The sequence below is a fragment of the Amblyomma mixtum genome, chromosome 1, assembly GCF_055824585.1.
Source record: "Amblyomma mixtum isolate Tamu chromosome 1, ASM5582458v1, whole genome shotgun sequence".
NCBI classification, from domain to species: Eukaryota; Metazoa; Arthropoda; class Arachnida; order Ixodida; family Ixodidae; genus Amblyomma; species Amblyomma mixtum.
In genome coordinates, this window is record NC_143012.1 from 45,159,251 (window position 1) to 45,184,199 (window position 24,949).

A 24,949-nucleotide genomic window follows, 5' to 3' on the forward strand; every position below is an offset into this window, starting at 1 on the left:
TTAGCTTAAGTTCGCTTCAGAATAAAGCTACGAAAGAAGTACAACAACAGAGCTTCATAGGTGTCCCATATATCTCTCACTAACGTTAGCTTCGGTACACACTATATTTGGCAGAACGAACAGCCGGTGCAATAAATCTATTTGTGTGGTTGTGTGTGTGGGGGGGGGGGGAAGGGGGGGGGCTCGCTAACGCCATTTTACATCGCAGTTCTTCATCGCACTCTACGCCGCAGCATCGGGTCCCTTCGCTGGCATAATCATCCTGGCCACCTGCTTTCCCTGGGCGAACGCGAAGGTATGAGGGAACAATTGATTGTCAAGTTGTTCGTTTTTGTTGACTCCTTTTTCGCTTCACTAAACTAAAAGTTTTCCTGTCAAAGAAAAGCGCAGCATACGTACTTTCTGGGAAACCGTGTGTGAATGGAAGGGGCAGGTATCGTAGAGACGGCATCAGTCTCACAGTCGCGGCTTTCTTCTGAAAGTACGGATAACATTGACCGGTACAGCCTCACCTATAGCATATAGCCAGCCTTATAATGTCGATACAATTTCAAATTCAGGAAGTAGAATCGTATTAGTCACTGTTGCATCCACGGTCTTTTCCAAGGTTGTATCATGGGCCAGTTTGAAGCGGTCAGTTTTTCTCGGGGGCAACGAATTGGGGCTGGTTCTTTTCAGCTTTCTTTTAAAATAAGTTTGCCGGGCGTAGCAGTTTCTTGTGTCCATTTCTGTGTCCATCTGCGCTATGGCAGACGCGTCACGTCCTCAACATATATTGGGACGTCCTCATTGGGAAGTTCGGTGCGAGAGTTCAGGACACACTCCGTGCTCTCCTGGCCGTCACTGTTGGCGTACGTACCAAGAGCTGACGTCGGAACGCTGACCACGTGAGGAGTGTGCCCTCAAACCATGTCTGGGCACTGTCTTCTAGGCTGTAATACGCGTTCTGCATTTTCGCAGCATCGTCCCAGCTTTTCAAACTCAAAACCCGTTAGAACTCCGCCAGTTCTCGGCATTATAAGATTGATTACCCTGAAGAGGCTTAGAGGTCCGAGGGGTTTGAAGGCTGAGCAAAGGAAGAGCATCGGAAGAGCCACTCCCGATCTGGGTGAGAGGTGTTGTAGCCACGATTGCGATGTAAGCCAGGGGCGCTCCGTCAAAAAGAAAGACCTCTGGGGACAAACATCGGAGACGCCAGCTTACACGCGATGAACAGGGATGGTCACAAGAGGTGGGCGCGTCGAGTCGTCCACAAGAGAAGGTAGCATTTACCGCATCTCCAGGCGTGTCACAACCCAAGAGGAGCCGGGAGATCTGAGATAGGGGTAAACCCAAGAATGAGGTCTTTATTAATGACCAAGCCAGGTCTAGACCGAGTGTTCCTGAAGAGCGAACGGCATTAAGCGGGCAGGTCACATGGTACCAGCCAGGTGGCTACATTCCTGCCTATTCTTTTGCCACCGCGGTCACTTCGCTTTCATTTCGTTGCAGCTTCGCTAACGAACCGCCCGCTACTACTTCTTTTGGCCTGGTAACTTCCTTCGTTTCACACATATTTGCCACAGGGCACGGCGACCGCTGCTTTGGCTGTCTTCCTCGTCCAAATATGGCAGACAGCCGGCAGGTTCGCGTCGATGATTACGCCGCCTCGGATGACCTACACTCTGGAGCGGTGTCCTGCGAACACCACGCTCGCCCTCAACCATACCCTGTCGTACATATCGACACACAGGTGAGCTACTCTGTGTGGGGCGCTGAAAAATTGTGCAAAATGCCAACAAAGCCGATACTACGGCAAGGTGTGTGAATGGAAAGAAGTTCACGAACAACTTTTATTCAGCAGCATGTAGGTTCCATGCGATTTCAGGGTGGGGTCCTTAGTGCAGGACCCCAAAGGCAACGGGCACTGCTCTCGGAGCTTCGAACAGCCCCGGCACCCCGTTTGTAATCGCGCTAGTGTATCGAGACTCCGAGTATTAAGGAGTGGGATGAGGCTTATGTAAGAACCTGGGTGGGTGAGCGCCAGAGGCATTGTATATAGTCACTGTGGTCCCGCTGGAGGGACATTACGCCGGAAAAGGAATAGTATAGAAGAGGTGTAAACAGGCGACTACCGAAGCGAAGCACATGCGGCCACTGCACAAACTGCAACAGAAAGCTGAGGTGGGCAAATTGCACAGGTTTCGCATCACGCCGCATATATCGAGGATCAAAGGAGTGCTGGACGAGAATGGATTATGCATTTAATGCGTGTTCTCCAGTTTACTACTGCAGCAGAGGAGACCAACCGTGAACAGCGTCATACTCACGGGCCGTCGCAGTATTTGATCATTAGGTGTCGCAAAAAAATTGTCGGGGGCTTAGCTTTGTTTAAGCCTGGTTGGTTGCAAAAGCAGGTGCTTTATACTGCATATGCAGCGCCTCTAGTGGGAAGAGCGCGGTGCGCCGTGGCAAGCGGCCGCCTTTACCCGACGAGCCGAGTGGGTAGCCTGTCTCTCGCTCCTGGTATGACGTCATGCCATAACGTCACTAGCATCTCTAGCGGAGGAGCGCGGCGCGCCGTGGCAAGCGGCAGCCTTTACCCGACGAGCCGAGTGGGTAGCCTGTCTCTCGCTCCTGGTATGACGTCATGCCATAACGTCACTAGCATCTCTAGCGGAGGAGCGCGGTGCGCCGTGGCAAGCGGCCGCCTTTACCCGACGAGCCGAGTGGGTAGCCTGTCTCTCGCTCCTGGTATGACGTCATGCCATAACGTCACTAGCATCTCTAGCGGAGGAGCGCGGCGCGCCGTGGCAAGCGGCCGCCTTTACCCGACGAGCCGAGTGGGTAGCCTGTCTCTCGCTCCTGGTATGACGTCATGCCATAACGTCACTAGCATCTCTAGCGGAGGAGCGCGGCGCGCCGTGGCAAGCGGCAGCCTTTACCCGACGAGCCGAGTGGGTAGCCTGTCTCTCGCTCCTGGTATGACGTCATGCCATAACGTCACTAGCATCTCTAGCGGAGGAGCGCGGTGCGCCGTGGCAAGCGGCCGCCTTTACCCGACGAGCCGAGTGGGTAGCCTGTCTCTCGCTCCTGGTATGACGTCATGCCATAACGTCACTAGCATCTCTAGCGGAGGAGCGCGGCGCGCCGTGGCAAGCGGCCGCCTTTACCCGACGAGCCGAGTGGGTAGCCTGTCTCTCGCTCCTGGTATGACGTCATGCCATAACGTCACTAGCATCTCTAGCGGAGGAGCGCGGTGCGCCGTGGCAAGCGGCCGCCTTTACCCGACGAGCCGAGTGGGTAGCCTGTCTCTCGCTCCTGGTATGACGTCATGCCATAACGTCACTAGCATCTCTAGCGGAGGAGCGCGGCGCGCCGTGGCAAGCGGCAGCCTTTACCCGACGAGCCGAGTGGGTAGCCCGTCTCTCGCTCCAGGTATGACGTCATGCCATAACGTCACTAGCATCTCTAGCGGAGGAGCGCGGCGGGCCGTGGCAAGCGGCAGCCTTTACCCGACGAGCCGAGTTGGTAGCCCGTCTCTCACTCCTGGTATGACGTCATGCCATAACGTCACTAGCATCTCTAGCGGAGGAGCGCGCGCGCCGTGGCAAGCGGCAGCCTTTACCCGACGAGCCGAGTGGGTAGCCCGTCTCTCGCTCCAGGTATGACGTCATGCCATAACGTCACTAGCATCTCTAGCGGAGGAGCGCGGCGCGCCGTGGCAAGCGGCAGCCTTTACCCGACGAGCCGAGTGGGTAGCCCGTCTCTCGCTCCAGGTATGACGTCATGCCATAACGTCACTAGCATCTCTAGCGGAGGAGCGCGGCGGGCCGTGGCAAGCGGCCGCCTTTACCCGACGAGCCCAGTTGGTAGCCCGTCTCTCACTCCTGGTATGACGTCATGCCATAACGTCACTAGCATCTCTAGCGGAGGAGCGCGGCGCGCCGTGGCAAGCGGCAGCCTTTACCCGACGAGCCGAGTGGGTAGCCCGTCTCTCGCTCCAGGTATGACGTCATGCCATAACGTCACTAGCATCTCTAGCGGAGGAGCGCGGCGGGCCGTGGCAAGCGGCCGCCTTTACCCGACGAGCCCAGTTGGTAGCCCGTCTCTCACTCCTGGTATGACGTCATGCCATAACGTCACTAGCATCTCTAGCGGAGGAGCGCGGCGCGCCGTGGCAAGCGGCCGCCTTTACCCGACGAGCCGAGTTGGTAGCCCGTCTCTCACTCCTGGTATGACGTCATGCCATAACGTCACTAGCATCTCTAGCGGAGGAGCGCGCGCGCCGTGGCAAGCAGCCGCCTTTACCCGACGAGCCGAGTTGGTAGCCCGTCTCTCGCTTCTGGTATGACGTCATGCCATAACGTCACTAGCATCCCTAGCGGAGGAGCGCGGCGCGCCGTGGCAAGCGGCCGCCTTTACCCGACGAGCCGAGTTGGTAGCCCGTCTCTCGCTCCTGGTATGACGTCATGCCGTAACGTCACTAGCATCTCTAGCGGAGGAGCGCGGCGCGCCGTGGCAAGCGGCCGCCTTTACCCGACGAGCCGAGTGGGTAGCCCGTCTCTCGCTCCAGGTATGACGTCATGCCATAACGTCACTAGCATCTCTAGCGGAGGAGCGCGGCGCGCCGTGGCAAGCGGCCGCCTTTACCCGACGAGCCGAGTGGGTAGCCCGTCTCTCGCTCCAGGTATGACGTCATGCCATAACGTCACTAGCATCCCTAGCGGAGGAGCGCGGCGCGCCGTGGCAAGCGGCCGCCTTTACCCGACGAGCCGAGTTGGTAGCCCGTCTCTCGCTCCTGGTATGACGTCATGCCGTAACGTCACTAGCATCTCTAGCGGAGGAGCGCGGCGCGCCGTGGCAAGCGGCCGCCTTTACCCGACGAGCCGAGTGGGTAGCCCGTCTCTCGCTCCAGGTATGACGTCATGCCATAACGTCACTAGCATCTCTAGCGGAGGAGCGCGGCGCGCCGTGGCAAGCGGCCGCCTTTACCCGACGAGCCGAGTGGGTAGCCCGTCTCTCGCTCCAGGTATGACGTCATGCCATAACGTCACTAGCATCCCTAGCGGAGGAGCGCGGCGCGCCGTGGCAAGCGGCCGCCTTTACCCGACGAGCCGAGTTGGTAGCCCGTCTCTCGCTCCTGGTATGACGTCATGCCGTAACGTCACTAGCATCTCTAGCGGAGGAGCGCGGCGCGCCGTGGCAAGCGGCCGCCTTTACCCGACGAGCCGAGTGGGTAGCCCGTCTCTCGCTCCAGGTATGACGTCATGCCATAACGTCACTAGCATCCCTAGCGGAGGAGCGCGGCGCGCCGTGGCAAGCGGCCGCCTTTACCCGACGAGCCGAGTTGGTAGCCCGTCTCTCGCTCCTGGTATGACGTCATGCCGTAACGTCACTAGCATCTCTAGCGGAGGAGCGCGCGCGCCGTGGCAAGCGGCCGCCTTTACCCGACGAGCCCAGTTGGTAGCCCGTCTCTCACTCCTGGTATGACGTCATGCCATAACGTCACTAGCATCTCTAGCGGAGGAGCGCGCGCGCCGTGGCAAGCGGCCGCCTTTACCCGACGAGCCGAGTTGGTAGCCCGTCTCTCGCTTCTGGTATGACGTCATGCCATAACGTCACTAGCATCTCTAGCGGAGGAGCGCGCGCGCCGTGGCAAGCGGCCGCCTTTACCCGACGAGCCCAGTTGGTAGCCCGTCTCTCACTCCTGGTATGACGTCATGCCATAACGTCACTAGCATCCCTAGCGGAGGAGCGCGGCGCGCCGTGGCAAGCGGCCGCCTTTACCCGACGAGCCGAGTTGGTAGCCCGTCTCTCGCTCCTGGTATGACGTCATGCCGTAACGTCACTAGCATCTCTAGCGGAGGAGCGCGGCGCGCCGTGGCAAGCGCCCGCCTTTACCCGACGAGCCGAGTTGGTAGCCCGTCTCTCGCTCCTGGTATGACGTCATGCCGTAACGTCACTAGCATCTCTAGCGGAGGAGCGCGGCGCGCCGTGGCAAGCGGCCGCCTTTACCCGACGAGCCGAGTTGGTAGCCCGTCTCTCGCTCCTGGTATGACGTCATGCCGTAACGTCACTAGCATCTCTAGCGGAGGAGCGCGGCGCGCCGTGGCAAGCAGCCGCCTTTACCCGACGAGCCGAGTCGGTAGCCCGTCTCTCGCTCCTGGTATGACGTCATGCCATAACGTCACTAGCATCCCTAGCGGAGGAGCGCGGCGCGCCGTGGCAAGCGGCCGCCTTTACCCGACGAGCCGAGTTGGTAGCCCGTCTCTCGCTTCTGGTATGACGTCATGCCATAACGTCACTAGCATCTCTAGCGGAGGAGCGCGCGCGCCGTGGCAAGCGGCCGCCTTTACCCGACGAGCCCAGTTGGTAGCCCGTCTCTCGCTCCTGGTATGACGTCATGCCGTAACGTCACTAGCATCTCTAGCGGAGGAGCGCGCGCGCCGTGGCAAGCGGCCGCCTTTACCCGACGAGCCGAGTTGGTAGCCCGTCTCTCGCTTCTGGTATGACGTCATGCCATAACGTCACTAGCATCCCTAGCGGAGGAGCGCGGCGCGCCGTGGCAAGCGGCCGCCTTTACCCGACGAGCCGAGTTGGTAGCCCGTCTCTCGCTCCTGGTATGACGTCATGCCGTAACGTCACTAGCATCTCTAGCGGAGGAGCGCGCGCGCCGTGGCAAGCGGCCGCCTTTACCCGACGAGCCCAGTTGGTAGCCCGTCTCTCACTCCTGGTATGACGTCATGCCATAACGTCACTAGCATCTCTAGCGGAGGAGCGCGCGCGCCGTGGCAAGCGGCCGCCTTTACCCGACGAGCCGAGTTGGTAGCCCGTCTCTCGCTTCTGGTATGACGTCATGCCATAACGTCACTAGCATCTCTAGCGGAGGAGCGCGCGCGCCGTGGCAAGCGGCCGCCTTTACCCGACGAGCCGAGTCGGTAGCCCGTCTCTCGCTCCTGGTATGACGTCATGCCATAACGTCACTAGCATCTCTAGCGGAGGAGCGCGCGCGCCGTGGCAAGCGGCCGCCTTTACCCGACGAGCCGAGTCGGTAGCCCGTCTCTCACTCCTGGTATGACGTCATGCCATAACGTCACTAGCATCTCTAGCGGAGGAGCGCGCGCGCCGTGGCAAGCGGCCGCCTTTACCCGACGAGCCGAGTCGGTAGCCCGTCTCTCGCTCTTGGTATGACGTCATGCCATAACGTCACTAGCATCTCTAGCGGAGGAGCGCGCGCGCCGTGGCAAGCGGCCGCCTTTACCCGACGAGCCGAGTCGGTAGCCCGTCTCTCACTCCTGGTATGACGTCATGCCATAACGTCACTAGCATCCCTAGCGGAGGAGCGCGCGCGCCGTGGCAAGCGGCCGCCTTTACCCGACGAGCCGAGTCGGTAGCCCGTCTCTCGCTCCTGGTATGACGTCATGCCATAACGTCACTAGCATCTCTAGCGGAGGAGCGCGCGCGCCGTGGCAAGCGGCCGCCTTTACCCGACGAGCCGAGTCGGTAGCCCGTCTCTCACTCCTGGTATGACGTCATGCCATAACGTCACTAGCATCTCTAGCGGAGGAGCGCGCGCGCCGTGGCAAGCGGCCGCCTTTACCCGACGAGCCGAGTTGGTAGCCCGTCTCTCGCTTCTGGTATGACGTCATGCCATAACGTCACTAGCATCCCTAGCGGAGGAGCGCGGCGCGCCGTGGCAAGCGGCCGCCTTTACCCGACGAGCCGAGTTGGTAGCCCGTCTCTCGCTTCTGGTATGACGTCATGCCATAACGTCACTAGCATCTCTAGCGGAGGAGCGCGCGCGCCGTGGCAAGCGGCCGCCTTTACCCGACGAGCCGAGTTGGTAGCCCGTCTCTCGCTTCTGGTATGACGTCATGCCATAACGTCACTAGCATCCCTAGCGGAGGAGCGCGGCGCGCCGTGGCAAGCGGCCGCCTTTACCCGACGAGCCGAGTCGGTAGCCCGTCTCTCACTCCTGGTATGACGTCATGCCATAACGTCACTAGCATCTCTAGCGGAGGAGCGCGCGCGCCGTGGCAAGCGGCCGCCTTTACCCGACGAGCCCAGTTGGTAGCCCGTCTCTCACTCCTGGTATGACGTCATGCCATAACGTCACTAGCATCTCTAGCGGAGGAGCGCGCGCGCCGTGGCAAGCGGCCGCCTTTACCCGACGAGCCGAGTTGGTAGCCCGTCTCTCGCTTCTGGTATGACGTCATGCCATAACGTCACTAGCATCCCTAGCGGAGGAGCGCGGCGCGCCGTGGCAAGCGGCCGCCTTTACCCGACGAGCCGAGTCGGTAGCCCGTCTCTCACTCCTGGTATGACGTCATGCCATAACGTCACTAGCATCTCTAGCGGAGGAGCGCGCGCGCCGTGGCAAGCGGCCGCCTTTACCCGACGAGCCCAGTTGGTAGCCCGTCTCTCACTCCTGGTATGACGTCATGCCATAACGTCACTAGCATCTCTAGCGGAGGAGCGCGCGCGCCGTGGCAAGCGGCCGCCTTTACCCGACGAGCCGAGTTGGTAGCCCGTCTCTCGCTTCTGGTATGACGTCATGCCATAACGTCACTAGCATCCCTAGCGGAGGAGCGCGGCGCGCCGTGGCAAGCGGCCGCCTTTACCCGACGAGCCGAGTCGGTAGCCCGTCTCTCACTCCTGGTATGACGTCATGCCATAACGTCACTAGCATCTCTAGCGGAGGAGCGCGCGCGCCGTGGCAAGCGGCCGCCTTTACCCGACGAGCCCAGTTGGTAGCCCGTCTCTCACTCCTGGTATGACGTCATGCCATAACGTCACTAGCATCTCTAGCGGAGGAGCGCGCGCGCCGTGGCAAGCGGCCGCCTTTACCCGACGAGCCGAGTTGGTAGCCCGTCTCTCGCTTCTGGTATGACGTCATGCCATAACGTCACTAGCATCTCTAGCGGAGGAGCGCGCGCGCCGTGGCAAGCGGCCGCCTTTACCCGACGAGCCGAGTTGGTAGCCCGTCTCTCGCTTCTGGTATGACGTCATGCCATAACGTCACTAGCATCCCTAGCGGAGGAGCGCGGCGCGCCGTGGCAAGCGGCCGCCTTTACCCGACGAGCCGAGTTGGTAGCCCGTCTCTCGCTCCTGGTATGACGTCATGCCGTAACGTCACTAGCATCTCTAGCGGAGGAGCGCGCGCGCCGTGGCAAGCGGCCGCCTTTACCCGACGAGCCCAGTTGGTAGCCCGTCTCTCACTCCTGGTATGACGTCATGCCATAACGTCACTAGCATCTCTAGCGGAGGAGCGCGCGCGCCGTGGCAAGCGGCCGCCTTTACCCGACGAGCCGAGTTGGTAGCCCGTCTCTCGCTTCTGGTATGACGTCATGCCATAACGTCACTAGCATCTCTAGCGGAGGAGCGCGCGCGCCGTGGCAAGCGGCCGCCTTTACCCGACGAGCCGAGTCGGTAGCCCGTCTCTCGCTCCTGGTATGACGTCATGCCATAACGTCACTAGCATCTCTAGCGGAGGAGCGCGCGCGCCGTGGCAAGCGGCCGCCTTTACCCGACGAGCCGAGTCGGTAGCCCGTCTCTCACTCCTGGTATGACGTCATGCCATAACGTCACTAGCATCTCTAGCGGAGGAGCGCGCGCGCCGTGGCAAGCGGCCGCCTTTACCCGACGAGCCGAGTCGGTAGCCCGTCTCTCACTCCTGGTATGACGTCATGCCATAACGTCACTAGCATCTCTAGCGGAGGAGCGCGCGCGCCGTGGCAAGCGGCCGCCTTTACCCGACGAGCCGAGTCGGTAGCCCGTCTCTCACTCCTGGTATGACGTCATGCCATAACGTCACTAGCATCTCTAGCGGAGGAGCGCGCGCGCCGTGGCAAGCGGCCGCCTTTACCCGACGAGCCGAGTCGGTAGCCCGTCTCTCGCTCTTGGTATGACGTCATGCCATAACGTCACTAGCATCTCTAGCGGAGGAGCGCGCGCGCCGTGGCAAGCGGCCGCCTTTACCCGACGAGCCGAGTCGGTAGCCCGTCTCTCGCTCCTGGTATGACGTCATGCCATAACGTCACTAGCATCTCTAGCGGAGGAGCGCGCGCGCCGTGGCAAGCGGCCGCCTTTACCCGACGAGCCGAGTCGGTAGCCCGTCTCTCGCTCTTGGTATGACGTCATGCCATAACGTCACTAGCATCTCTAGCGGAGGAGCGCGCGCGCCGTGGCAAGCGGCCGCCTTTACCCGACGAGCCGAGTCGGTAGCCCGTCTCTCACTCCTGGTATGACGTCATGCCATAACGTCACTAGCATCTCTAGCGGAGGAGCGCGCGCGCCGTGGCAAGCGGCCGCCTTTACCCGACGAGCCGAGTCGGTAGCCCGTCTCTCGCTCCTGGTATGACGTCATGCCATAACGTCACTAGCATCTCTAGCGGAGGAGCGCGCGCGCCGTGGCAAGCGGCCGCCTTTACCCGACGAGCCGAGTCGGTAGCCCGTCTCTCACTCCTGGTATGACGTCATGCCATAACGTCACTAGCATCTCTAGCGGAGGAGCGCGCGCGCCGTGGCAAGCGGCCGCCTTTACCCGACGAGCCGAGTCGGTAGCCCGTCTCTCGCTCCTGGTATGACGTCATGCCATAACGTCACTAGCATCTCTAGCGGAGGAGCGCGCGCGCCGTGGCAAGCGGCCGCCTTTACCCGACGAGCCGAGTCGGTAGCCCGTCTCTCACTCCTGGTATGACGTCATGCCATAACGTCACTAGCATCTCTAGCGGAGGAGCGCGCGCGCCGTGGCAAGCGGCCGCCTTTACCCGACGAGCCGAGTCGGTAGCCCGTCTCTCGCTCTTGGTATGACGTCATGCCATAACGTCACTAGCATCTCTAGCGGAGGAGCGCGCGCGCCGTGGCAAGCGGCCGCCTTTACCCGACGAGCCGAGTCGGTAGCCCGTCTCTCACTCCTGGTATGACGTCATGCCATAACGTCACTAGCATCTCTAGCGGAGGAGCGCGCGCGCCGTGGCAAGCGGCCGCCTTTACCCGACGAGCCGAGTCGGTAGCCCGTCTCTCGCTCCTGGTATGACGTCATGCCATAACGTCACTAGCATCTCTAGCGGAGGAGCGCGCGCGCCGTGGCAAGCGGCCGCCTTTACCCGACGAGCCGAGTCGGTAGCCCGTCTCTCACTCCTGGTATGACGTCATGCCATAACGTCACTAGCATCTCTAGCGGAGGAGCGCGCGCGCCGTGGCAAGCGGCCGCCTTTACCCGACGAGCCGAGTCGGTAGCCCGTCTCTCGCTCTTGGTATGACGTCATGCCATAACGTCACTAGCATCTCTAGCGGAGGAGCGCGCGCGCCGTGGCAAGCGGCCGCCTTTACCCGACGAGCCGAGTCGGTAGCCCGTCTCTCACTCCTGGTATGACGTCATGCCATAACGTCACTAGCATCTCTAGCGGAGGAGCGCGCGCGCCGTGGCAAGCGGCCGCCTTTACCCGACGAGCCGAGTCGGTAGCCCGTCTCTCGCTCCTGGTATGACGTCATGCCATAACGTCACTAGCATCTCTAGCGGAGGAGCGCGCGCGCCGTGGCAAGCGGCCGCCTTTACCCGACGAGCCGAGTCGGTAGCCCGTCTCTCGCTCCTGGTATGACGTCATGCCATAACGTCACTAGCATCTCTAGCGGAGGAGCGCGCGCGCCGTGGCAAGCGGCCGCCTTTACCCGACGAGCCGAGTCGGTAGCCCGTCTCTCGCTCTTGGTATGACGTCATGCCATAACGTCACTAGCATCTCTAGCGGAGGAGCGCGCGCGCCGTGGCAAGCGGCCGCCTTTACCCGACGAGCCGAGTCGGTAGCCCGTCTCTCACTCCTGGTATGACGTCATGCCATAACGTCACTAGCATCTCTAGCGGAGGAGCGCGCGCGCCGTGGCAAGCGGCCGCCTTTACCCGACGAGCCGAGTCGGTAGCCCGTCTCTCGCTCCTGGTATGACGTCATGCCATAACGTCACTAGCATCTCTAGCGGAGGAGCGCGCGCGCCGTGGCAAGCGGCCGCCTTTACCCGACGAGCCGAGTCGGTAGCCCGTCTCTCGCTCTTGGTATGACGTCATGCCATAACGTCACTAGCATCTCTAGCGGAGGAGCGCGGCGCGCCGTGGCAAGCAGCCGCCTTTACCCGACGAGCCGAGTTGGTAGCCCGTCTCTCGCTCCTGGTATGACGTCATGCCATAACGTCACTAGCATCTCTAGCGGAGGAGCGCGGCGCGCCGTGGCAAGCAGCCGCCTTTACCCGACGAGCCGAGTTGGTAGCCCGTCTCTCGCTCCTGGTATGACGTCATGCCATAACGTCACTAGCATCTCTAGCGGAGGAGCGCGGCGCGCCGTGGCAAGCAGCCGCCTTTACCCGACGAGCCGAGTCGGTAGCCCGTCTCTCGCTCTTGGTATGACGTCATGCCATAACGTCACTAGCATCTCTAGCGGAGGAGCGCGGCGCGCCGTGGCAAGCAGCCGCCTTTACCCGACGAGCCGAGTTGGTAGCCCGTCTCTCGCTCCTGGTATGACGTCATGCCATAACGTCACTAGCATCTCTAGCGGAGGAGCGCGGCGCGCCGTGGCAAGCAGCCGCCTTTACCCGACGAGCCGAGTTGGTAGCCCGTCTCTCGCTCTTGGTATGACGTCATGCCATAACGTCACTAGCATCTCTAGCGGAGGAGCGCGCGCGCCGTGGCAAGCGGCCGCCTTTACCCGACGAGCCGAGTTGGTAGCCCGTCTCTCGCTCTTGGTATGACGTCATGCCATAACGTCACTAGCATCTCTAGCGGAGGAGCGCGGCGCGCCGTGGCAAGCAGCCGCCTTTACCCGACGAGCCGAGTCGGTAGCCCGTCTCTCGCTCCTGGTATGACGTCATGCCATAACGTCACTAGCATCTCTAGCGGAGGAGCGCGGCGCGCCGTGGCAAGCAGCCGCCTTTACCCGACGAGCCGAGTTGGTAGCCCGTCTCTCGCTCTTGGTATGACGTCATGCCATAACGTCACTAGCATCTCTAGCGGAGGAGCGCGGCGCGCCGTGGCAAGCAGCCGCCTTTACCCGACGAGCCGAGTCGGTAGCCCGTCTCTCGCTCCTGGTATGACGTCATGCCATAACGTCACTAGCATCTCTAGCGGAGGAGCGCGGCGCGCCGTGGCAAGCAGCCGCCTTTACCCGACGAGCCGAGTTGGTAGCCCGTCTCTCACTCCTGGTATGACGTCATGCCATAACGTCACTAGCATCTCTAGCGGAGGAGCGCGGCGCGCCGTGGCAAGCAGCCGCCTTTACCCGACGAGCCGAGTTGGTAGCCCGTCTCTCGCTCCTGGTATGACATCACGCTGGGACGTCACTAGACATGGTATGACGTCAGGGGTGCTTATAAAGGTGAAACGTGGTAAGTGGCCGCCGCTACGCGAAAGGCTGTTCTTGGGAGCCTTGGGAGCCATTGCTTTCGCAATGAAAGAACCAACCGCTGGACAAGCATATGGCCAGCGGGGAGAAGAGAATGAAGCTATCACAGGAATTACCCTTTCTACGAAGGGCACAGCTGGCTGTTAATTATTCACTCTCCTAACCCGGTTATTTGATCGCATTAATGTTTCAATACACCACTGTATTACAGGCTCTGTGTTATGGGCTTGTTGAACATTTGTTCGAGGTGCCCTCGGTCCCTAAACTAACATTTAAAAGAAAGAAAATCAAGGTGGGCGCTGGGGACCTCCTCTCTGGTGTATGCACCTGTCACAGCGCTTAGCCATTGAATAACTGGTCTCTGAAATTGTTTTTGAAGAACCCGTACAAAATATTTCAATGTATAATGCAATATCTAAGGACACTGTTCTAATTACCATGTGTGAGCCATGCCGATGCAATAACAACGAAAGTATAGTGAACGCCACGATGGCGTGCATTTGAATGCAGCCAGGACGTGTTTCCTCTGTACCGGCTGTCCGCCTACTGGGGCTGCCTATTCTCTGCGTTCTTCACTGTGCTCACTGGGCTGGCCCTGAGCATCGCGTCAGGTTGGTGTCCCGCTCCCAACGCTTGGTTTAGAAGATTTCACGACGCGATTAACTTTACTAAAATTTATTTGTCAAGAAATCATCTAGACCTCTTTTTTGCCCTTGAGACGTTTTGGCCGGGTAAACTGTCAACATTATTAGATCAGCATTATTAAATCAAGCAGCGTCAGATTTCGCTGGTACTCGTATAATTTTGAACGAATGTTTGTGCATTTTTTTCAGCCTGTGCATTTATCATTCTTGGGAAGGCAGCACTAAGGGACGACGGAGAAGGAGAAGTTGCCACTTCTTGCCTATCCAAGCTGCCTTTCCAAGAAAGATAAATGCCAATTAACTCGCCCAGCAGCATGCCATGTGTATATACTTAAGTGCGAAACGAGACTCCCAAGCACTAGTACTCCGCAAGAATAAGTAAATGACAGTTTCTTTCCCCTACTCCGACTTCTCAATTGAAGCTGCACTTAGGCTCCGGCAATATTCATGCGGTAGTTTATGCATGGCACACCAAGTCGCTTTCTGAGTAACTCAATCAACGATCAAAACTCCTTAGCATAGTTGTGTGCAGTAGAAATCGAAATAAGGGTGGAAGGCAAGGACTCTTCTTTTCAGGGATGTATGAAGCAAGGATACCTGTTTTCTTGTTTTTACATTTAGGCCAACGCACATTCGACGAGGCTGAGATGTCCATATGAGAAACAAATAGGTTATGTTTTGTGCTGTCATGTCCTGCAAACGAATTACGTGGACAAAAAGAAGTTAACGTGCATCAATACCGTACCGCCTTCTAATAAAAAAAGAACCATTTTCTACAGAAACGCAGCCTTTATAAGCTGGACAAGGCCACTAGGTGAAATAGAGATGTCGCGGTCTCAACCCAATGACTGAAGTAGAATGCATGCATCAACACCGATACTTGCGGGCGAACTTCAGATGCTACGCTAGGCCGACATAAACATCAAACAGTGGCAATCCGCTGTTTTCGGTGAGGATGTCACGAGGTTGACCCGACTGGCAACAAGATTTTTTAATCCTATATTCTGGTCTACAAATGCTTCCTTTGCTGCGGAACAAACGTCAGCATGGCCAGAGACTGCCAGACAGTAAATGTTTAATAAAAAAAAACTTTCAGGCGTACTGTCTTTGCCAAAGGTAACCGAGCAACTGTGGTTTGTTTCTTAGCCGCGTAGCGAAGCACTTCTAGCAGCCCTTAAGTTCTGAATCTCATTAATGTAAGGTGAACCCCTTTCTTCACGTTTTAACACCTTTCGGTCTTTAGGGGTGCCGTAAAGGCTCCGTTATACGGTCGAGAAGCAAATCCTGATGCTAGGTTACTTTTGGCAAAGGGGGTAAGTGTTATCCCCAATCTCACATTAAGCGCTGACTTCTAAAGCAGTCGCTGATGACCGGTCTAAGCTGTATCATGTGTGATTACCTTGCGAAAAAATGGTCAAAATACGAGCCTTGCGCTTTGCTGCGGACACCTAGAAAGCTTTTCAATTACGTGATTGGAAGTACTACAGAAATCGTTGGAATTGAAAATTATTTTCGCACATCACGACAGCGTTCGCGATTGCTCAGAGTGTCTGTCATCTATTATGAAAGACAAAGGACAAGCAATGTGGCGGAGTGTTAACAAATTTCAAAATCAGTACATGCGTGGTAACTGCGTTCGTCCGCCTCAAATTTCTCTCTCAGCTCGACCTAGCGACGATCTGGAGAAGTCCATGAGCCTGTCCAGCCCCACAGCTTTGGACTTCTGGGCATGGACTGGATTGCTTCCACGCAGAAAGAAGGTGAGAGAGTTGTGTAATGGCATATTGAATACCCCTGTACTCAGCGTTCTCCCCCACGAGAAAATGAAGCAGTGTTTATGACTAGCTGAATATTAAAAACACTGTCACATATGTATCAAGATATGCCTCTCTGATTGGTGTCAACTGGGTGAACACATCAAGCGATTTCTTTCTACTGCCAGAACATAACAAAAAAGCAACGCAATGGTTGCACTATCTCATGGAAATAATTAAACTAAGTTAAAGATGCGTGCGACGCTGTACCGGTCGTGCTATTGGCCCTGATGTTCTTGTAAAATAGAACACCCTGTAATATACAGCTTCCACTGGCTTTCGCAATATACGAACTATTTGCGTTACTGCCTTAGCGTGTGCATGCATCTTCTCACTCCGCATCTATGGCGCTCTGCCGCCATTTTGGTTTGCAGGAGCCACTGCGGGTCATCGTGCACGCAGATGGAATCAAGGCGTCTTCGGTGGAGCTGGAGCCACTACACGAAAGCACAGATGGTGTGAACAACTTCTCCGAGCCTAAATTTACCAACGGGATATATGCAAAGTTTTTGGATCCAAACCAGGATTAGTTAGATAAAAAATCTATGAAAAGCCCGTATAATGTACCCTTTTCCCTCCGATATCAACTGTTTGACGCATTAACACCCCTACGTTTTGCCGACATCTCCTGCCGGCGTGTACCACGAGTGCAGGGGAGCGTGCATTTGCCTATCGCCTTTGAGCCGAAGACAAACCGGCAAAGAACGTACCTGTCGTAGGTGTTCGCTGCTTTTGCTGTTCAGAGTGACACTCGTGAAGGATGTGGAGCTGGCACCACGGTGCAAGGGTGCATTGTGGGAGCGGCCCCTGTAAAAAAATTTCGGAGAACATTTTCACGTTCTAAGTCTTACGACTCCAATGTTCATGTCGTCAACAATATCTGTCTAAATGAGAACCATATGCTGCTTTGACTCGTGTGTGCTCATTTTTCCTCAGCTCCATATCTGTTTTCGTTAGCTGTACGCTCAATTCTTTCTTTCGACAGCGAGAAGGGCTCAACATACCTCAGAATATTTTGTGTGCGAGGAAGAAAATAATAAACGCTCCTGATACAGTGCTCCAACAACCTATGGCTGTGACGTAGCAATCACTCTTTGCATGCTAGAGCTTTGCAATCAATGTGTTACACAAAACGTTTACCTGCTAACACTAACCACTGCGGCCGTCAGTAGTTTAAAATGATCTAGGAATGATGATCTCCTTCTACGTCACATGTTACGTCACAAGTGAACCCTGTCTGTTCGACATGTTTCCTAATCCAAATACGCTGTTAACCAATGATGCTGGATTTATACGATGGAAGGATTTTCAAGTGAGTCCGTGACGTCACTTTGGATGGAACTGAGGAAGAACGCAGTGGCGAAACAGGGTTCAGGAACGAAGTCGAAAATCGCCCCCAATGCCGGGATTTCCAACCGAAGGCCTCGGGCTGCAGCTATCGGGGCGACATTATCGGATATTCAATGGGACCGAAAAAGCGCTAAAATGGGGTAAAAGTTGACGTTAGTCACGGCGAAACATATTACTGATAACCTTTTCACAATTGGCAGTTGCAAAATGTCCTGAATGAAAGCGTAAAAAGCGTAATATTGCTTAAGGCATGTACAGTTGCGGGCAATAGTTCGGGCGAAGCTGACTCCTGGACAAAGAATTACTTCTGCTTTGCCTCTCCGCCCAATACGCAGGTATTCTTCCAGTGGATGAAGCACACATGGCCCGTCATACTTTCTTGCTTTTCATTACCCTTCTTATATTGACTGCTTAGGAGTAAGTTTTTTTCCACGAAGCTGCATCCATTACTGTACAGTCAGACCGGAATAAGACGCGAGCACACCTATGAACGAAACGAAATATTTTAACTGTGTGCTTTCAGCTTAAGTGTGCAGCTAAGTGATTCATGACTGAGGTTAAAGGATCTACCGCTGTAAACATTTATAAACAAAAATAGACAAAATTAATATCTCCCTGCAACGTGGAAAAGAAGGTCATACGTGTGTGAACGCGTTTCATTCCTGCCTGACTTGCCCGTAGGCAGTATAAGGCTTTTGTGCTTTACGAATATTTTGCATATTTACAATAGCGAAGAGGCTATAAGTAGTGTGTGTGGTACTTAATAACATCGAATTTCATAGGAAAGTGGCCTGTGAGCATGTCAGGAGCCCACTGTGCTCCAAAGCTTGTCAAACCCAATATGGTGGCGCGTTCGAGCGCTTGACCGGCTCACCGACTGCAATTGCAATAACCACTTGCCCTTGTGTTTAATGATGCCTTTTGGTGCGTATTTCGGCACGAAGGGCTTTCAGATAATTTATTTAGTGTTTACCGCACGTGTGTATCGGTTCTCACTTCTCTTATGGGTGGTTAGCTGTGTGTTGTTCAAAAAGTAATAACGGCGATGGAGACTTCCTTCGGCGGTAGCGAAGAGCCCAAACACAGGCGGTAAAATAAAAATTGGATGGGACAGTTAACCTCCACCGTAAGGGCATGGCACGACAGGGTAATGGGTTAATTACCATATATGTTGAAGGCCATTCTCTAGTTCATATTCATAGATACCTGGGAGTCCTCATACCACTCGTCGCGTAGTGGTGCCGCAGTTAGCGATGCGCCACTGCCCTGCGATGGCAGGTGCTCCCAGCGGTGGGCTCTTGTGCAGGCCAGGTTGCACTTCCTGAGAGACCAATCATTAATTTAACTGCCTCCTGCCACGGTGGGCAGTTTATTCACTATCTGGTGGCAGGTTGTGATGACTTCGCAATGTCACGTGACCTGATAGCCCACCTGCTTCCTAGGTTGCTCTCTGGGCGCTACTTGCCAAAGATATGCTCGCGATTTTTCGGTCACAACACCGACGCCGGATTTTCTGTATAATGGGGCCTGGACGCATAAGCTTCGCCTTATAGAGTAGACGCGATAGAGCCTCGTCCTTCTTTTGTTCGCTTTTTAGTCTTTCTCTTCCTCATTTCTCACCGATAACCAATCAACAACCACACTGCCAACCACATTGATCGATTAGACTAGAATTATAGATTAACATTCTACAATCACTATTATCAATTACCAATCACTAGGTTACATAGCCCGACGTACTACGCCACTACATACACATGTACGCGTACACACCATTTGTTTCAGTACAATGAAGCACCCTAACACCGCCTTTTTATTCCGCGCAATTTCTGACGCCTAATTAGCATATACACATTTGTTCTTGTTTTTTAATTAGTACATCATCAGTGCACATCCCCAAACACTTTACTAACTAATAACACATGACGTGTCCACTAGGTGCCTCTCTTACACGCTTGCACGAACGATATGCTTCCTGGCCTATGCGTTGCTTGCCCGTCTGGCATGCTGAGGACCTGGGATGGAACTCCAATACCGGCTGATTTATTCTTTCATTTGAAACTTCTGGGATTTTTTCCGACTGACGCAAGACGACGGCAGACCTCTGTTTTTAGGCAGAACGAGCTCCTTACGCTACTGCGTAAAAAAAACTAAATTGCGTAGTTCTGGACAGATTAGGCTTAAAATGTTTCGTTAGCACCGGGCTCTTTAAATGAGTGTTTGCCATGGCATACAGCTCATAGATTTTCCAGTACTGCCTGATAATCGTGTGCCAAGGTATCTGATTGTTATGTTCGAGCGCCTTGGAAATCATTGTCGGTTGTTGGTAAGTGCCTGTGTCGTGCTTCCTGGCCCTTTCGTTATGTCGCACTTGAGCTGTACACTGAAAAAAGATCACTCCTTTCAAACGCCCTCAAATTTTCACGGACAGCCCTTATAATGTCGATTTGGTGGTTATTCGTCACTTTTTATCCATAAGAGACCACTTCTAGGTAGCGATAATGTTGGGGCTAACTTGTGTATTGCGTTTTATAGACAAATGGTCAAGGTACAGTTCTAAACGTGTCAAGGGCTTCCTTTCCTTTATACTGTTTGAGGCGTTTATCTTCTTTTCAATGTTTAATGATTTTCTTAGTGCATAAAAATATCGTGAATGTGCTTCTTATAGAAATCTCTTTTGGATTAGGTTAAACCTCCTGCCCCCTTTATATCCTTGATCTTCTAAAAATTCTCTTTTTTTTGCACCAGATGCTTCTCTCCACCTTTTAATATTATTATCACAATTACGTACACTGCACGACCAAGTACCCCCGACATCCCTCTGATTTCACACTCTCCTATGAAAACTCTGCTCATATTATCACGTTGCGCTCCCTGTGCCCGTGGGGAATTTTCCTTCCCTTGTTGCTGAAGTACGGAGATTTGTGTACTAATGAAGTCAAGTCAAATATTCCCGCATATTTCCATATCCTATATACCACCCCATCCTACACGCACACCCTCTGCAAACAAGCTCTTATGGTTGCAATCTCATGGAATCCTCTCAATTACCCCAAGAACCGTCTTTCAGTCGCTCTAAGTGCACGGCTGGTTAGTAATTGGGAAACGTAAGGAAATTAACATGTAACTAAAAAAAGGATGCATATGGAAAGTGACTTTTCATATTTCAGTGTGGTGATGTAATGATTGAAGTGAAACATGTGCTCAGGGAATTTATTCATGTTGCTAACCAAATGGGTGGGTATATTATAACGATTGCTTCCCGAAGCAATTTCTTGTCCGAATTTCCCACATCTACTGGCCGGAGAGACGCCATGTCCTAGTCTTCGGACAATATCAAAGAGCGAACATGGGGCGCGGCGTAGCTCTAGCGCCTGAGTAATGTCAGGAAATTCAAAACTGTCATTCCACTGGTTTGGGAATCGTAATATTATACCATCCATGCTATTGCCAAACCAAATCTGTACAACTATCTCTGTAGTCAATTCTGTCAACTGTTTTTCACCCACCTTTAAATTAGCGTAAGCGCCGCCTATTACGATCCACAGAAAGACCATTAAGCGAGGAGGCTAAGCAAAGTAACGCACTTCGCAGATGGCAGGAAGTTAACTGCGCTTTGTCAGCACGCAACTCGACTAAGCGCGCAGCTGTCGTATCATTATAAATTCTCCGGATCGTGCTAGAACAGAGCAGTTGCGAAAGTCTGCGTGCATTTCTCCCTTCTCAAAATGAAGCATTCCGAGTGGCTGCCACTAATTTTCTCGGTTCTAGCTGGTCTCCATCTGCCTCGTGAATCGCTGGCATCATTAGGTAAGACTCGCGGCTATCTTGCCTGCCTTCTTCACAAGAAGGAAGTACAGTCTTGTACAGCCTTTGTAAAAAAGCACGCAGCTAAAGGGGTCTGCTCATGAGCCCTGCATAATCATTTGCATCTTGCATAATCAGGGACCCTGATCTCACGGTATTGCAGGTTCTCTCATAGGCCAGGTTCATATGGCAGGTTCTCTGAGATCATGAAAGGCAGTTTACCAATGTCCCTAAAGAGAAATATAGAAGAGCTGTATCTTGCCGGTACTCACGTGACTACGGGGCAGAAACGTTGAAGTTAGCGAAAAGAGTTCCGCTTAACTTAAGGACAACGCAGCGAGCTATGGAAAGGAAAATGATAGGTGTAACGTTACGAGATCGGAAGCGGGCGGAGTGGGTGACGGAACAAACACGGGTTAATGACATTCTGGTCGAAATCAAGTGGAAGAAATGGGCTTAAGGAGCATGTAATGCGAAGGCAAAATAACCGCTGGACCTTAGGGGCTTAAGGGCAACGGAGTGGATTCCAGAAGGAAAGCGTAGCAGGGGGTGGCAGAAAGTTAGATGGGCGGATGAGATTAAGGATGGTTGGTTGGTTTATGGGGTTTTACGTCCCAAAGCCACTAAGGCTATGAGAGACGCCGTAGTGGAGGGCTTCGGAAATTTCGACCACCTGGGGTTCTTTAACGTGCACTGACATCGCACAGTACACGGGCCTCTAGAATTTCTCCTTCAAAGAAATTCTGGCCGCCGCGGCCGGGATCGAACCCGCGTCCTTTGGGTCAGCAGCCGAGCACCATAACCGCTGAGCCACCGCGGCGGCGAGATTAAGGAGTCGGCGGGGATAGGATAGCCGCAGCTCACACAGGACTAGGCTAATTTTAGAGATATGGGAGAGGCCTTTGCTCTCCGATGGGTGTTAGGCTGTTCATGATGATGAATTACGTCATAGCATTTATCCTAAATCGAAAAGTAGATGAATACATGCAGCCCCTATTTGTAGATTTTCTCTTTGTCATGCCTACGCTGGTTGTAAATACAGAAGTCTGCCAACTGTAACACCTTGAGTAAACTTATGAAAGAAGCATGCAAAGTGTTGCTGTGGTGCATCTATAGTTTTTCAAGGCCAAACACTGAAGCCAACCTCGTGAAAAGGGTGTCATACTAATACTTTTATGGGCAATATGCACGCCCGTCTGCTAGCACGCACAGTTCATGCTGTTTGGAATTTCAAGTATACGCAGCCTGGCACTGCACATGGTCACTATTGTAATTTACTCCATTTCAGCATCCCCTTTAAAGCTTCAGAAGTTTAGGCGTGACATCAGTTTGCATTCAATTGATTACTCTTCCCATCAATAATATGAAAAGAAGAGGCACTCATTCAATTATTTTGCATTTTTTTACAGGTTGCGATTTTCTGACTATAGCCAGTCCAGGAATCGAACCAGTATGGTTTGTTATTACATAATTACCTCTCGTGGTGTTTTCGTTACAATGTAGACTACTCGGACCTGAACGCTGCTGTTTCTTGTCTAATCTCTGCGAATAGCAAAGTGATGCAATTAGGAGACAGTTATGCCATAGAGAGAAATTTCATGCCCCTGACATAATTATAAAAAGCAGCCTAAATATATTGTGCCTAATGCGTTGCAAGAGATTACGCAATGGCTTCTCATTTTTCGGATACGATCTCTCGGGCATTTTCGTGTAATGTACAGGCTGGGATGTTTGAAAAGAAGAGACCAGGAAGGCGTAATTCAAATTTTGGTGTAGCCGAAAAAGGGTTCAGCAAGAGTTCATTACCGGGAATAAAAATTCATATATTTTTTTTCAGACAAAATGTGCATGTTAAGTAAGCACGATTTCCTGGGCGAAGAAACCTATTTTAGGCAACGCTGAAATACGCAACTGAAGCTCAAAGTTTCAATTGTTCCATTTATAGAGGTATCATGCCTAAATATAATGTATAAAAATGTACTCAGCATAAAAGTTTTCGGGGGGCGCGGCATATGCCGATAAACAATGGAAATGAGAACCATCATACTGAACAGAAAAACATTCTGAAGTATTATATATACGACTGCTATGCCATATAGCGCAAGGTTTTCTAGGCCTCGTACAATATTCAAAGACGTTGTAAATTCTGCAAGGATATAGGAGAAAGGCATTTTCATTTTAACAAGTACATCAGATTACAGACCTATAGTATTCATCAGTGAAGTACAGTCGGGGAAAAAAGTCTCCGGACCACGTGTTCCTCAAACGAAAGCTTATAGCCCTACTATCAGACAGCGGCTGGAGACCGCACTTTTGGAGATGAAAGAACAAAAAATTAACTTTTACCTCCACCACTGTGGTCTCCAGCCGCCGACTAATAGCAGAGCTATAGGCTTCGTTAGAGGAACACGTGGTCCGGAGACTTTTGTCCCCGACTGCACTTTCAGTGGTGGCTCAACAAGTCTGCAAGGCCAGTTTAGGTGCAAAATCAGTTTGAATAAACCACGAATTCCTGTCTCCTGTCAAGAAAAAAGCACTTCGAACATTGAACCGCCGATAGGCAAAATAAAACAGGTTCTATATTTTTCGAAATTTTGCACTGTTTGCTACCGTTCTTAGCTGTTTTGCGCTGTTTACTTCAAGGCATAACTTGTGAATGCACTATATTTGACTTAGGAACTCTGTACGCAAATCATATCTTGGGTTGTAGTGTCCCTTTTGAATAGAACTTGTAAAGAAAACCACGAAACAGCAATAGATTTCTTTATCTAGTTCCAAAGTTTCAACTAGTCGCTATTAAGTACAGCAGAGGTCATGGATATGCGCACTGCACTGCTGTCGTTGTGCCCAAGTGTGTATCAATGCTGTTGATTGTATATAGCTTGTACGGTGGCGCAATCAGTATCAGTCAAGGTTTTTGTTCAGCCCCTTCGACTTACGTAATGCCCAAGGCCATTGGTAGAAATACGAAAATTTAATATAACAACTATTATTTTAGTAGGTGATCGTTTTTCTTAATCATTGTTGCTAGTGAGAAAACAAAAGGTTGAAATCTATGCCAAGTGCGTAAACACCATCACGTTCATCTAGTCATTTCGGAAACCAAATGGTGTTATCGGCACTGAAAAACAATTAGTTAATAACGTCTATATATGGACGCTATTAACTAATTGTTTAATTCCACAAGCCCTAGAGGGCTTGGGGAATTTTAAGCCCTTATGATACTGATATACAAAACATTGGTAGAGTGCATCTGTAGTAAAGAGTCGAGTTATTTTTGATTTATTTCGTATGTTCTCAATTAAGAAGGTTTTAAAGGTTTTCTGTTTTTTGATAGGGAGACTTGTGTGCGCATTGAGAACTCAGCTCTTTTCTTGCAGGTGTTTTCTGCACGCATGAAGCAACACATTAATCCGGTGAGTTTTTTGTTTTAAACGCATGACCACAATTTTCTTGTGCACCACACAGGCCGTACGCTTCCTTGAATTCCTTGTAATGTAGTATTTAGAAGCTCCCATTCGTAATTCATGAGTGCAGTGGGTTTCAACGAGATAAAGTAAGAAGCCAACCAGGCTTCCTGAGATAACAAATAAGTTTTACAATCAAAGTGTAGTGAATGCCGAAAACGTATCTCACAAATATTATTGCACTAAGTCTTACTGAACAAAAAAGGCTGATTCTTTTCTCTAGAGCCAAATGTGCGGTGTGTCTGAAATGCCAGGCGGTAACCGTTAGTGGAAGCCATTGAACTGTGCTACAAGAAGTTTATTTGTAAATCAACTAAACCCTACGGCTTCTTTCAGATGGCTGACTTAAAGAACGTAATAAAGAGTCTGCAATGCCTCTTTGGAAGTGTTAAGTGCATGACTAAAATGTTAAGCATCAAACTCGCAAAGACCAAAGGCCATCGTCTGAAAATGGTTTGATTTACTTGAGCGGACAGTCAATCGTTTAGCCTAGAAAA

At 53.2% G+C, this 24,949-nt stretch overlaps 1 protein-coding gene across 5 annotated transcripts in view; it reads left to right on the forward strand.

The window, feature by feature from the left end:
• Positions 1-24,447, forward strand: part of LOC149366204 (putative sodium-dependent multivitamin transporter) — a 45,317-nt gene extending 20,870 nt beyond the window's left edge. The window contains exons 12-17 of one of the 5 annotated variants that reach the window (XM_089549422.1): positions 209-295; positions 1,566-1,732; positions 13,881-13,981; positions 15,677-15,774; positions 16,203-16,284; positions 24,366-24,447. In XM_089549422.1, the coding sequence (XP_089405548.1) occupies positions 209-295; positions 1,566-1,732; positions 13,881-13,981; positions 15,677-15,774; positions 16,203-16,284; positions 24,366-24,397 (567 nt within the window). In that variant the 3' untranslated portion in view covers positions 24,398-24,447. Of the gene's footprint in view, positions 1-208; positions 296-1,565; positions 1,733-13,880; positions 13,982-15,676; positions 15,775-16,202; positions 16,895-24,365 lie in introns of those variants that run through there. The other 4 variants (XR_016283635.1, XM_089549414.1, XR_016283636.1 and 1 more) reach the window with 4 other exon arrangements.
• Positions 24,448-24,949: the final 502 nt, after the last annotated feature.